Source organism: Oncorhynchus tshawytscha, linkage group LG14 (genome assembly GCF_018296145.1).
Source record: "Oncorhynchus tshawytscha isolate Ot180627B linkage group LG14, Otsh_v2.0, whole genome shotgun sequence".
NCBI classification, from domain to species: Eukaryota; Metazoa; Chordata; class Actinopteri; order Salmoniformes; family Salmonidae; genus Oncorhynchus; species Oncorhynchus tshawytscha.
In genome coordinates, this window is record NC_056442.1 from 58,776,495 (window position 1) to 58,792,121 (window position 15,627).

The window sequence follows — 15,627 nt, forward strand, 5'->3', positions numbered from 1 at the left end:
AGTCATGGGGTGGTCTCTGAGAATGTTTATTACATTTTTAAATAAAAAAGAACTGTGGGAAAACTATAACTGAATAATGCAACCATTGGCAGGATGTGTAATCTCCATTTTATCGACTCTTTAAGATCTGTTGAAGATCTCTGTATTGGGGTTGCCATCAAAGAAAGACTCCACCCAAATGATTTATCCAACTCCCCCATCGCACGTACACCCCGTGCTCTCCACCCTCCTCAACCTTCCCTGCCAGTACCCCACCCAACCTTTTTCCCAGCTCTAAACAGTAGAGATTCAGGGTTAGTCCCAGAGTTTTGCTTGGCATCGCTGGGAGAGGAGGTGCATTGAGAGAGGAGAGAGAGAGAGAGGTGTAGTCAGTGTGTCCCTGTCTTCCTCCAGCTAGCAGAGAGAGGACCCCTTCATCTGAAACATATTCAACTCTGGAGAGAAACCATCCCACGGACTGACAGGCTTCTGGTTGCCCTTACCTCACAGGAGCACACTGAGTAGCTGGTATTTACTGACAGTAGAGAGAGAGAGAGAGCACCCTCCTGAGTAGCTGGTATTTACTGACAGTAGAGAGAGAGAGCACCCTCCTGAGTAGCTGGTATTTACTGACAGTAGAGAGAGAGAGCACCCTCCTGAGTAGCTGGTATTTACTGACAGTAGAGAGAGAGAGCACCCTCCTGAGTAGCTGGTATTTACTGACAGTAGAGAGAGAGAGCACCCTCCTGAGTAGCTGGTATTTACTGACAGTAGAGAGAGAGAGCACCCTCCTGAGTAGCTGGTATTTACTGACAGTAGAGAGAGAGAGCACCCTCCTGAGTAGCTGGTATTTACTGACAGTAGAGAGAGAGAGCACCCTCCTGAGTAGCTGGTATTTACTGACAGTAGAGAGAGAGAGCACCCTCCTGAGTAGCTGGTATTTACTGACAGTAGAGAGAGAGAGCACCCTCCTGAGTAGCTGGTATTTACTGACAGTAGAGAGAGAGCACCCTCCTGAGTAGCTGGTATTTACTGACAGTAGAGAGAGAGCACCCTCCTGAGTAGCTGGTATTTACTGACAGCATACATGCAGCAGCATTCTTCAACCTCCTGAAGGGAGGAGACGTTTCTCCCATCTTCGCCAGGTAAGGGTTTTGTTCTCTGACTTTTAAAACTCATGTTTCCTAAACTGTGTTAACAAGTTTCCGTATAAAGACCTTTTATGAAAATTGTGATGCGCTGAATGGAACAAGTTGAAAGTTTAGTATTGGAATCAGTGAAATGGAAAGTCTTGGTGACGGTCTGCTCTGATGCATTTAGCTAGGTTCACCCTGTTCCCACTGTTATAGTGAACTCCAAGATACATCGCCCTGTCTGTTAAAACTACCAAACGCTGTCTCTGTACAGTTCCCCACTGCGCCATCTCTGACTTAAGCCCCCCCCCTTACGCCACGTCTATCTCTATGGCCCCTGTTAATTAATGATACAAACTGTTCACACCCCTATTTGTTTGGCAGAGAACATTTCACAGGTTTAAAGCTCATTTCCTGCAATTCTACACATTTTGATAAGGGGTGGAAAGAAAAACAATCTGTTTTAAAGTGCATTTCCTGCAATTCTACACATTTTGCCCCCATCCACCAGGTGCATCCCACAGTTTGTGGACCACTGCTCTACAATATTCTATCTGCCAGTACTCTGGAATGTTCACTAGATTCTGTTTGGCTCTGCCAGTACTCTGGAATGTTCACTAGATTCTGTTTGGCTCTGCCAGTACTCTGGAATGTTCACTAGATTCTGTTTGGCTCTGCCAGAACTCTAGAATGTTCACTATAGATTCTGTTTGGCTCTGCCAGTACTCTGGAATGTTCACTAGATTCTGTTTGGCTCTGCCAGTACTCTAGAATGTTCACTATAGATTCTGTTTGGCTCTGCCAGTACTCTGGAATGTTCACTAGATTCTGTTTGGCTCTGCCAGTACTCTGGAATGTTCACTATAGATTCTGTTTGGCTCTGCCAGTACTCTAGAATGTTCACTATAGATTCTGTTTGGCTCTGCCAGTACTCTGGAATGTTCACTAGATTCTGTTTGGCTCTGCCAGTACTCTGGAATGTTCACTATAGATTCTGTTTGGCTCTGCCAGTACTCTAGAATGTTCACTATAGATTCTGTTTGGCTCTGCCAGTACTCTGGAATGTTCACTATAGATTCTGTTTGGCTCTGCCAGTACTCTAGAATGTTCACTATAGATTCTGTTTGGCTCTGCCAGTACTCTGGAATGTTCACTATAGATTCTGTTTGGCTCTGCCAGTACTCTGGAATGTTCACTATAGATTCTGTTTGGCTCTGCCAGTACTCTGGAATGTTCACTATAGATTCTGTTTGACTCTGCCAGTACTCTGGAATGTTCACTAGATTCTGTTTGGCTCTGCCAGTACTCTGGAATGTTCACTATAGATTCTGTTTGGCTCTGCCAGTACTCTAGAATGTTCACTATAGATTATATTTGGCTCTGTCAGTACTCTGGAATGTTCACTATAGATTCTGTTTGGCTCTGCCAGTACTCTAGAATGTTCACTATAGATTATATTTGGCTCTGCCAGTACTCTAGAATGTTCACTATAGATTATATTTGGCTCTGCCAGTGATCTAGATAGAATGGTAACTTGCTTGTTTCCAGTCCAAGGACTGACTGACTGTGTTGTAATGTGTATAAACCCACAAGGCATTTTCCATGATCTTCAACAGTGTGTTATCCTTTCATAAAGGAGCCTAACCCAAAACCCCGAGCTAGATAGTAGTTAACCCATAGGAACCATTTTCTCCCTATCCTATGTCTAATACTGCTGTTTGGATTATGTTGTGATGATACCAACTCCTCTCTCTCCTCTGTCACCATTTTGATTCTGCCCCATTTAGTCTTCTGCCATGAAAATAATCTCCGTCTCTCTCTCCCTTTCCCCCCCCGCTGTAGTGAAAAACTAAAACAACCAATAAAACCCACAAAGTGAATTAAAGACAAAAAGAATCGGACATTAACAGTAAACATTACACACACAACAAGTTTCAAGAGAATAACATTTAAAATATATTATTAGCAGTAAAATAAATCTAGTTTGTGAAAATGTTGTTTTATTCTTTGTGGGTCTGTGTAATCTGAGGGAAATATGTGTCTCTAATATGGTCATACATTGGGCAGGAGGTTAGGAAGTGCAGCTCAGTTTCCACCTCATTTTGTGGGCAGTGAGCACATAGCCTGTCTTCTCTTGAGAGCCATGTCTGCCTACGGCGGCCTTTCTCAATAGCAAGGCTATGCTCTGTAACTATACATTCATGTACATACTACCTCAATTGGCCCGACCAACCAGTGCCCCAGCACATTGGCTAACCGGGCTATCTGCATTGTGTCCGACCACCCGCCAACCCCTCTTTTACACTACTGCTCTTTTATAGCCTCTCTACTGTATGTAGCCTCTCTACTGTGTATAGCCTCTCTACTGTATATAGCCTCTCTACTGTGTATAGCCTCTCTACTGTATATAGCCTCTCTACTGTGTATAGCCTCTCTACTGTGTATAGCCTCTACTGTATATAGCCTCTACTGTATATAGCCTCTACTGTATATAGCCTCTACTGTATATAGCCTCTACTGTGTATAGCCTCTCTACTGTGTATAGCCTCTCTACTGTATATAGCCTCTACTGTGTATAGCCTCTACTGTATATAGCCTCTACTGTATGTAGCCTCTCTACCGTATATAGTCTCTCTACTGTATATAGCCTCTACTGTATATAGCCTCTACTGTATGTAGCCTCTACTGTATGTAGCCTCTACTGTATGTAGCCTCTCTACCGTATATAGTCTCTCTACTGTATATAGCCTCTACTGTATATAGCCTCTCTACTGTATATAGCCTCTACTGTATATAGCCTCTACTGTATATAGCCTCTACTGTATATAGCCTCTACTGTATATAGCCTCTCTACAGCATGTAGCCTCTCTACTGTATGTAGCCTCTCTACTGTATGTAGCCTCTCTACTGCATGTAGCCTCTACTGTATATAGCCTCTACTGTATGTAGCCTCTACTGTATGTAGCCTCTCTACTGTATATAGTCTCTCTACTGTATATAGCCTCTACTGTATATAGCCTCTACTGTATATAGCCTCTCTACTGCATGTAGCCTCTCTACTGCATGTAGCCTCTCTACTGTATATAGCCTCTCTACTGCATGTAGCCTCTCTACTGCATGTAGCCTCTCTACTGTATATAGCCTCTCTACTGTATATAGCCTCTCTACTGTATATAGCCCCTCTACTGTATATAGCCCCTCTACTGTATATAGCCTCTCTACTGTATGTAGCCTCTCTACTGCATGTAGCCTCTACTGCATGTAGCCTCTCTACTGTATATAGCCTCTACTGTATATATCCTGTCTTTTTACTGTTGTTTTATTTCTTTACCTACCTATTGTTCACCTAATACCTTTTTTGCACTATTGGTTAGAGCCTGTATTCAGCATTTCACTGTGAGGTCTACTACACCTGTTGTATTCAGCGCACGTGACAAATAAACTTTGATTTGATGCTAACTGAGTCTGTCCATAGTCGAGGTTTTTCTTAGTTTTGGGTTAGTCACAGTGGTCAGGTATTCTGCCACAATGTAACCTCGTTGCGGCATGGCTTCCCTGGGAGATTCCAGAAAACATTTAAAAAGGTGTCGGAAACCCGGTGTAAAATTGACGCCTCGCAACACGTCAAAAGAATCGAATACCTTCTTTGGGTGGAGCTCCAAAGATGTGTAACAGTACCTCTTTAGACCGTCCCCTCGCCCATACCCCTCGCCCATTACACGGGCGTGAACCAGGGACCCTCTGCACACATCAACAACAGTCACCCACGAAGCATCGTTACCCATCGCTCCACAAAAGCCACGGCCCTTCGCAGAGCAAAGGGAACTACAACTTCAAGGTCTCAGAGCAAGTGACGTCACCGATTGAAACGCTATTTAGCGCTCATGCTCGTGAATCATCTCATTCCAAAATCATGGGCATTAATATGGAGTTGTTCCCCCCGTTGCTACTATAACATCCTCCACTCGTATTGCTGCTATAACAGCCTCCACTCTTCTGGGAAGGCTTTCCACTAGATGTTGGAACATTGCTGCTATAACAGCCTCCACTCTTCTGGGAAGGCTTTCCACTAGATGTTGGAACATTGCTGCTATAACAGCCTCCACTCTTCTGGGATGACTTTCCACTAGATGTTGGTACATTGCTGCTATAACAGCCTCCACTCTTATGGAAAGGCTTTCCACTAGATGTTGGAACATTGCTGCTATAACAGCCTCCACTCTTATGGGAAGGCTTTCCACTAGATGTTGGAACATTGCTGCTATAACAGCCTCCACTCTTCTGGGAAGGCTTTCCACTAGATGTTGGAACATTGCTGCTATAACAGCCTCCACTCTTATGGGAAGGCTTTCCACTAGATGTTGGAACATTGCTGCTATAACAGCCTCCACTCTTCTGGGATGACTTTCCACTAGATGTTGGTACATTGCTGCTATAACAGCCTCCACTCTTATGGGAAGGCTTTCCACTAGATGTTGGTACATTGCTGCTATAACAGCCTCCACTCTTCTGGGATGACTTTCCACTAGATGTTTAAATTCATCCCAACGGTGTTTAATGGGGTTGAGGTCAGGGCTCTGTGCAGGCCAGTCAAGTTCTTCCACAACGATCTCAACGAAACATTTCTGTATGGACCTCGCTTTCTGCACGTGGGGCATTGTCATGCTGAAACAGGAAAGGGCCTTCCCCAAACTGTTGCCACAAAGTTGGAAGCACAGAATCGTCTAGAATGTCATTGTATGCTGTAGCATTTAGATTTCCCTTCACTGGAACTAAGGGTCTGAACCATGAAAAACAGCCCAGGATCATTATTCCTTGTCCACCAAACTTCATATTTGTCACTGTGCATCAGGGCAGGTAGCGTTCTCCTGGCATCCGCCAAACCCAGATTTGTCCATCAGGCTGCCAGATGGTGCAGCGTGATTCATCACCACAGAGAATACATTTCCACTGCTCCAGAGTCCAATGAAGGTGAGATTTACACCTCTCCAGCCGACGCTCAGCATTGCGTCATGACTTGGCCATGGAAACTCATTTCATGAAGCTCATGATGAGCAGTTCTTGTGCTGACGTTGCTTCCAGAAGCAGTTTGGAACTCCGGGGTGAGTGTTGCAACCGAGGCCAGACGATTTTTATGACAGAGGTTTCTACTTCACAATAACAGCACTTACCACTGACCGGGGCAGCTCTAGCAGGGCAGAAATTTGAAGTACTGACTTGTTGGAAAGGTGGCATCCTATGACGGTGCCAAGTTGAAAGTCACTGAGCTCTTCAGCAAGGCCATTCTACTGCCAATGTTTGTCTATGGAGATTGCATGGCTGTGTGCTTGATTTTATACACCTGTTATCAACGGGTGTGGCTGAAATAGCCGAATCCACTCATTTGAAAGCGTGTCTACATACTTTTGTATATATAGTGTATCAGCCAGATCCTAACTGGGATTTCTAATTTGATGTTCCTTTTGATGGCGTAGAAGGCTCCTCTTGACTCTCAGATTGTTCACAGCCTTGTGGAAGTTACCTGTGGTGTTGATGTTTAGGCCGAGGTAGGAGTAATTATTTGTGTTGCTCTAGGGCAACAGTGTCTAGATGGAATTTATGTTTGTGGTCCTGGTATCTGGACCATACTGTCAGGGCCCAGGTCTGATGGAATCTATACAGAAGATCTAGGTGCTGCTGTAGGCCCTCCTTGGTTGGGGACAGAAATACCAGATCATCAGCAAACAGCAGACATTTGACTTCATTCAGATTCTAGTAGGGTGAGGCCGGGTGCTGCAGATTGTTCTAGTGCCCACGTCAATTAGTTGACATATATGTTGAAGAGGGTGGGGCTTAAGCTGTATCCCTAACACATCCCCTGGCCCTGAGGGAATACGTCTGTGTTTATTGCCAATTTTAACACTTGTTGTTTGTGGACATTGATTCCCCCCCCGCCCCATGCCTAATTGAGTCAATAGCTTTTTTTAAATAAAAAAAGCATGAGAATACTTTGGTTTGTTTAGGATTGTTTTTTTTTTTAATTAGGGTTTGCCAGGTGAATACATGGTCTGTGATACGGTATTCTGGTAAGAAGCCAATTTGACATTTTGTTTTCACTGAAGAAATGTTGGAGTCCGCTGTTGATGATACTGCATAGGCTATCCCTGAGGTTGTTGTTGACACAGACTCCACAGTTCATTCAATGTAATTGGAGAATCCATTGCGTTCTGGTAGTCTTTAATAGTTGATTCTAAGTTTAGTAAATTATCATGTATAATGTATTTTAGCTTTAGGTTCTTCGTTATAGGGCTTGAAAAGGTTGGAGAAGTGGTTTATCCCATACATACATCTCCATTTTGTATTAGATAACTATTTGTGTTGTTTATTCAGTGTTTCGCAGAAGTGACTTGATACACTGGAATCTTCCATCTCTCTAGCTAGGTTTCCACGGCAACAGATTTCCATGCAAATATTCTAAAATCTGGATAAAGACACTATGTGCATTTCCCCACCTGTGGTGCTTCCTGCTGTTCCCGCCAAACGGACTTGTTGCGTGATGGAAGAAGTGCACAAAATTAACTTTTCCGTTTAAGTTTTCATTTACCGAATAAAAATTGAAAATTCTATGTGTTTCCATCTCATTTTGAACCTTACCGGTAGTTTAGACACGAAAACTGTTGCGCTAAATATGAAATGTGCCTCCTCTGGTCTTGGCCCGTGCGCTCTTTCCAACGTCTCTCAGATACAGTGCAGGTTGTCTTAGTCTACATGATAATGACATTATTATGGGTAAAAGAGAGAATATTTGTATGAGTCAAACAGCAGCCAAGCATCGATCATCGTGTCATCAGAATAAGACCCTGGATATTTATAAAAGGAGCATCCATCTCATCACCTTTCACCACCCTGTGAAGTTCATGATAAATTATAAATACTCTGTAGCCTAATAAACTACCTGGTTTCCCGAGTGGTAGTGGGAGGACCACATAGCATATTATCGCGTGATTTCAAGTTTACTTCAATATGATGGTTTTTATATCAATATCTGTGCATAAAGGTATTTCCACCGCTATTTCGTGCGTTATTCATTTTACAGACTCAAAAAGATTGTTACCATGTCGAACGAACAAATTATCTGTAGGCATGTATATTACTGTACCCGAAACTTCCTGTCTCCATCACAGCTGTCGTGACTTATTCATTTTGATGGGGATGACTTTACTCACATAAACTCTGAATGGAAACGTGGTTATTGAGCTGTTTTCCGACATGCTGTTCTTTCCATTTGTCGCAGTATGTTTCTGCACTGATTCCCCATAGTAAAGGCGTTCTGGTTTTCTGGGTCCGTGTTTTTGGTTGGATATATTTCTCAATGTATTTCTTATGTTTTATCGCTCTTCATCAAACCATTTCTCATTGCTACTAATTTTCTTATTATAAATAAAAGAAATATATAAAGTGCTATGGTAAATATACTTCCAGGCTTTCTAAGTTTACACCATCGCTATTGCAGGGAAACATTTTGGCCAGGAAGTTCTGTCTGTCTCTCTCTCGTCCACAGATGAGTTCACATCTATTGATGTGTGACTGATCGGATCTTTATTCTCTCACTGTAGCTCTTACCAGCAGAGGGGGAGAGAATGAAAGAGAGAGATGGGACAGGAGGTGATATCTGATCTGACCACATGCAGTTACATTACAGCACCATTCATACCTAATCAGATGTAGTGCCTCTCTAGGAGCCTACAGCACCATTCATACCTAATCAGATGTAGTGCCTCTCTAGGAGCCTACAGCACCATTCATACCTAATCAGATGTAGTGCCTCTCTAGGAGCCTACAGCACCATTTGGTAGTTGACTCCTGTAATAACTTGCTCAGAGCAAACTGGTGATTAACAAATCGCAGATGAAATGGCAGACTGTGTCTGTGCATGTAGAGAGGATCTGTGTGTGTGTGTGTGTGTGTGTGTGTGTGTGTGTGTATGTTCGCTCCAACATTCTCCAACAGCGTTCCATTGTGCGAACAATTGATAATCATTCACTCATTTAACGTTCCCTTGAGAACAAACACATCCTCTCGGAAAAACTGATGTCTTACTCATTTCAATGTAAGGAAATGAGGTAGGCTACTAATGTAGTAGGGCTGGGTGTGAGGGGACACACGGCTGTGTGTGTTAGTGTTTCCAATGCAAGGGAACACCATGTTTTTCCAGACATGCTCTTACAATTGAATTTTTTATTTAACCTTTATTTAACTAGGCAAAACAGTTAAGAACAAATTCTTATTTACCATGATGGCCTACAGTGGCTGGGATTTTAAAAAATAATTTAAAAAATGTAGGACAAAACACATGACAAGAGAGACCTAAGACGACAACACAGCATGGCAGCAACACATGACAACACAGCATGGTCGCAACACATGACAATACAACATAGAGAGACCTAAGACAACAACACAGCATGGCAGCAACACCTGACAACACAGCATGGCAGCAACACATGACAACACAGCATGGTAGCAACACATGACAACACAGCATGGTCGCAACACATGACAATACAACATAGAGAGACCTAAGACAACAACACAGCATGGCAGCAACACCTGACAACACAGCATGGCAGCAACACATGACAACACAGCATGGTAGCAACACATGACAACAGCATGGTCGCAACACAGCATGCAACACAGCATGGTCGCAACACAGCATGGTCGCAACACATGCAACACAGCATGGTCGCAACACAGCATGGTCGGTCGCAACACAGCATGGTCGCAACACAGCATGACAACAACATGGTAGAAGCACATGGTACAAACATTATTGGGCACAGACAACAGCAAAAAGGGAAAGAAGGTACAGACAACATTACATCACGCTAAGCAGCCACCACTGAGATGGAACTGTCCAGGTTGACTGTTTGTTACAGCTCGTTCCAGTCGCGAGCTGCAGCGAACTGAAAAGACGAGCGACCCAGGGATGAGTGTGCTTTGGGGACCTTTGACAGAATATGACTGGCAGAACGGGTGTTAAATGTGGAGGATGAGGGCTGCAGTAGATATCTCAGATAGGGGGGGAGTGAGACCTAAGAGGGTTTTATAAATAAGCATCAACCAGTGGGTCTTGTGACGGGTATACAGAGATGATCAGTTTACAGAGGAGTATAGAGTGAAGTGATGTGTCCTATAAGGAGCATTGATGGCAAATCTGATGGCCAAATGGTAAAGAACATCGAGCCGCGAGAGAGCACCCTTACCTACCAATCTATAAATGCTTTCTCTATAATCTCGCATGGGTAGGATGGGCATCTGAATCAGGGTTAGTTTGGCAGCTGGGGTGAAACAGGAGTGATTACGATAGAGGAAACTAAGTCTAGATTTAACCAAGTCTAGATTTAACTTTAGCCTGCAGCTTGGATATGTGCTGAGAGAAGGACAGTGTACCGTCTAGCCATACTCCCAAGGACTTGTATGAGGTGACTACCTCAAGCTCTAAACCCTCAGAGGCAGTAATCACACCGGTGGGGAGAGAGGCATTCTTCTTACCAAACCACATGACCTTTGTTTTGGAGGTGTTCAGAACAAGGTTAAGGGCAGAGAAAGCTGATTGGACACTAAGAAAGAGCTTTGTTGTAGAGTGTTTAACACAAAATCCGGGGAGGGGAGGGGCCAGCTGAGTATAAGACTGTATCAACTGTATATAAATGGATGAGAGAGCTTCCTGAGCTATGTTGTTGATGGAAATTAAGAAGAGCGTGGGGCCTAGGATCGAGCCTTAGGGTACTCCCTTGGTGACAGGCAGTGGCTGAGACCACAGATGTTCTGACTTTATACACTGCACTCTTTGAGAGAGGTAGTTAGCAAACCAGGTCAAAGACCCCTCAGAGACACCAATACTCCTTAGCCGGCCCACAAGAATGGAATGGTCTACCGTATCAAAAGCTTTGGCCAAGTCAATAAAAATAGCAGCACAACATTGCTTAGAATCAAGGGCAATGGTGACATCACTGAGGACCTTTAAGTTTGCAGTGACACTTCAAGAACTTGAGCAGAAACCAGATTCCATAGCAGAGAGAATACTATAGACATCAAGAGAGCCAGTCAGTTGATTATTGACAAGTTTTTTCAACACTTTTGATAAAAAGGGAAAAATAGAAATAAGCCTATAACAGTTAGGATCAGCTTGATCTCCCCTTTTGAATAATGGACGAACCGTGGCTGCCTTCCAAGCAATGGAAACCTCTCCAGGTTAAAAAGGTCAGAGATAGGCTTGGCGATGATAGAGGCAGCAACCTTAAAGAAGAAAGGGTCCAAACCATCTGACACAGATGTTTTTTTGGGGGTCAAGTTTAATAAGGAGCTCCTTTAGTACCTCAGACTCAGTGACCGCCTGCAGGGAGAAACTTTGTAGCGGGGCAGGGGAAAAAGAGGGAGGAGCATCAGGGCTAGTCGCATTAGAAGGGGTGGAGAGATGAGGAAATGTTGGACAGCAAGGAGGTATGGCTGAGTCAAATAGGAATCCTGACTTAATGAAGTGATGATTAAAGAGCTCAGCCATGTGCTCCTTGTCAGTAACAACCACATCATCATCATTAAGTGACATGTGGTCCTTGTCAGTAACAACCACATCATCATCATTAAGGGACATGTGCTCCTTGTCAGTAACAACCACATCATCATCATTAAGTGACATGTGGTCCTTGTCAGTAACAACCACATCATCATCATTAAGGGACATGTGCTCCTTGTCAGTAACAACCACATCATCATCATTAAGGGACATGTGCTCCTTGTCAGTAACAACCACATCATTAACATTAAGGGACATGGGCAGCTGTGAGGAGGAGGGTTTATTCTCCAGGTCTTTAACCGTTTTCCAGAACTTCTTGGGGTTGGACCCACAGAGAGAGAACTGCTCCTTAAAGTAACTAACTTTGGCCTTCTGGATAGCCTGAGTGCACTTATTTCTCATTTGCCTGAACGAGAGCCAGTCAGCCTGAGTATGCCTGTGCAGAGCCTTTCGCCAAATGCTATTCTTGAGGTGGAGTAACTCTGCAAGATCATGGTCGAACCAGGGACTGAACCTGTTTTTAATTCTCATTTTCTTTATGGGGGCATGTTTGTTAGTAAAACCACTGAAAATATTTAAAAAATAAGGTCCAAGTGTCTTCGACGGTGGGGATCACGCTGATTCTATACCAATTTACAGAAGCCAGGTCATGCTAATTTATTTTCTTTTAGCAAGTGTCTATGACAAATCAGGACATGTCATTTCACTGAGCAGCCATTACAAACACAGCTGTAAAACTGTGATCACTAAGTTCATTACAGAAAAAGCCAGACTGATATTTGTGAGGATAACATCGAGGATGTTTGTGTGTTTGGAGTCATACCTTGTGGGATTGGTAATTATCTGAGAAAGATTTAGGGAGTCCCATTGCTTTAGGACTTGGTCAGGTGGTTTAAGCCTGTCCCAGTTTAGGTCACCTGGCAAGACAAATTCAGACTTAGTGAAAGGGGCCAGGAGAGAGCTCAGGGCAGGTAGGGTACAGGTCGGTGGAGGACGATAGAACCCAGCAACGGTCAACAAAGAGTTATTTGAAAGTTTAATACTTAAAACCAGCAAATCAAATTGTTTGGGGACAGACTTGGTGGAGACAACCGAGCACTGAAGGTGATCCTTGGTAAAGATTGCCACTCCACCACCTTTGGAAGATCTGTCTTGCCGAAAAAGGTTATAACCAGAAAGGTTAACATCAGTGTTCAAAACACTCTTCCTGAACCACACTGGATTGGAGCTGGGAACCCACACTTTCAATTGATCCATTTTAGGTAATAAGCTTCTACTGTTAACGTGCAGAAAACCCAGGCTTTTACGAGAGAAGAAATCAGTGAAGTAGATATCAGAGCACAGGTCAGAATTGGGGCTAGCAACAGGAGATGGGCCAGGGTGTACATGCACATTTCCAGATATCATCAGCAGTAATACAATCAAGGCACGGCAGAGGACAGGGAGAGCTCTGCAGTGCTGATCTATGACATCTGAATGTGCATCAGACGGCAACAAGATCATATTGTACAGCAATTTCATCAGGTGACATGAATATAAAGCCGGCGAGAGGTGGTTAGAATAGGATGGGAGGGCAAAGAGTACGTGTAACCAATAGAGAGTCCCGAGTGTGGAAACAAACATAGTTAATCCCACGATTGGGTAAACAAGAAAGTGCATCGTCAACAAAGCGTGCAGACGGGGAGACAGGCCAGGGAGAGAGGGGAGTGTGGTGGGGGTACCTGTACCAGACAGGGGGAGTGTGGTGGGAGGGAATTTAAGGAGTGAGAGACAGATTCACGAGGCAGATTCACGAGGTACCTGTACCAGACAGGGGGAGACAGGTCAGGGCAGATGGTGAACAGATCGCCAGGTGGAATCCTAGCAGCAAGCAGTGGGAGTAGGTGTCAGACCCACTTGGGAGAAGCTGTTATTTCTGGAGTCAGACTTCTTGTAGAAAATGGATGGTCTTTGAACAGACTCCCGCCGTTTGTTGGGCTCAAAGGCTATGACACCTCTCACTTCACACCTCAGGGCTAATTAAAGTTGATTCTGGTCTGTCTCAGTTCCAGGTTGGATGGTGTCCTCAGGTCTCTACTGTTTGTTTGCCAAAACACCCTCTGTACAGCTTGAAAAATGCAATCCTTGCAAGTAGTAATCCTTCCAGGTAATTTTGTCCAAAATGAGGTTGTAGGTTTGAATCTGGAGTGAAGGTTATGCTGTGGAGGTTAGCGTCCTATATGTGTCCCTGCCGGAAAAAATATGTATATAAAATAATAGACTGTAGTTTCTAAATAATATACTGTAGTTTCTAGATAATATACTGTAGTTTCTAGATAATATACTGTAGTTTCTAGATAATATACTGTAGTTTCTAGATAATATACTGTAGTTTCTAGATAATATACTGTAGTTTCCAGATACTATACTGTAGTGGGCTAAATCTGACTCCACGTTCGTCGGGACAGACAGACAGACAGACAAACAGACAGACAGACAGACAGACAGACAGACAGGCAGGCAGGCAGGCAACAGACAGACAGACAGGCAGGCAGGCAGGCAGGCAGACAGACAGGCAGGCAGGCAGGCAGACAGGCAGGCACGCAGGCAGTGTTCAGTAGGGTGTAATATTCATAATGTTGCAGACAGAATTGTATGCATAGACCTGAAATCCCACTGACCTATTGATGAGTATCACAGCTGTTCTATGCTGGGTCCCTATACATCTAGCTGTGTGTACTGTGTATGTAGAGTGTTCTGAGTCTCCTGTCACTTCAAAATGGCACTAGAACATGTTGACAATTCATTGACGGTTTTCTTTTGCAGCAGTGTGTTCGTGTCTTTCTAGAGACATGTTTAGAATTTACGTTTCATTGCTGGTTTTCTTTTTTTCCACAGAAGTCTTTTGAAGGAGTCAGAGTGGTGACCGTTTCGGAGAGGTGGAAGACCTCAGACCAGAGCTTTAACGACATAAAACAGACCGTACAGTAACATCCAGTACCATCCTCGAAGAGGCCCGGCTGAAGAAGAGGTCTCAGAGGAGAAGAGTTCACATTAAAACACAGGAAACACCTGAAAACGCTCCCAGGTTCACCTTCAAGAAACACAGACACACATTCTCACACACACAGACACACACACAGGTAGTTTACAGAACTCCCTCACATTCCTCAAAGGTAGATCATTTCCTCTTGAAGGACAACAATCAACCAATCAGCCAATCATTCAGCCAGTCAGCCAATCAGGATGTCTCGTTGGGGCCGTAAGGATGTGAAGAAGACTCCTGAGGTGATCAGGACGGTAACAGAGGGGCTGAAGTCTCTGTACCGTCAGAAGCTCCTCCCCCTGGAGCAGTACTACGGTTTCCATGACTTCCACTCCCCCTCTCTGGAGGACGCAGATTTTGACAACAAACCCATGGTGCTGGTGGTGGGGCAGTACTCCACTGGCAAGACTACATTCATCAAGTAAGATTTTATAACAGGAAGATATTATAACAGTAAGATATTATACACAGTAAGATATTATACACAGTAAGATATTATATACAGTAAGATATTATACACAGTAAGATATTATAACAGTAAGATATTATAACAGTAAGATATTATAACAGTAAGATATTATACACAGTAAGATATTATACACAGTAAGATATTATAACAGTAAGATATTATACACAGTAAGATATTATACACAGTAAGATATTATACACAGTAAGATATTATACACAGTAAGATATTATAACAGTAAGATATTATAACAGTAAGATATTATACACAGTAAGATATTATAACTAAGATATTATATTCAGTAAGGTATTATAACTGTAAGATATTATAACCGTAAGATATTATACACAGTAAGATATTATACACAGTAAGATATTATACACAGTAAGATATTATAACTAAGATATTATATACAGTAAGATATTATATACAGTAAGATATTATATTCAGTAAGGTATTATACACA

General features: G+C 43.2%; 1 protein-coding gene across 1 annotated transcript in view; it reads left to right on the forward strand.

Moving 5' to 3' along the window:
• The first annotated feature begins 261 nt into the window (after window positions 1–261).
• ehd2b (EH-domain containing 2b) overlaps window positions 262–15,627 on the forward strand; it is a 31,075-nt gene continuing 15,709 nt past the window's right edge. The window contains exons 1-2 of the mRNA XM_042297760.1: window positions 262–1,124; window positions 14,548–15,116. Of these exons, the coding sequence (XP_042153694.1) occupies window positions 14,896–15,116 (221 nt within the window). The 5' untranslated portion in view covers window positions 262–1,124; window positions 14,548–14,895. The remainder of the gene's footprint in view (window positions 1,125–14,547; window positions 15,117–15,627) is intronic.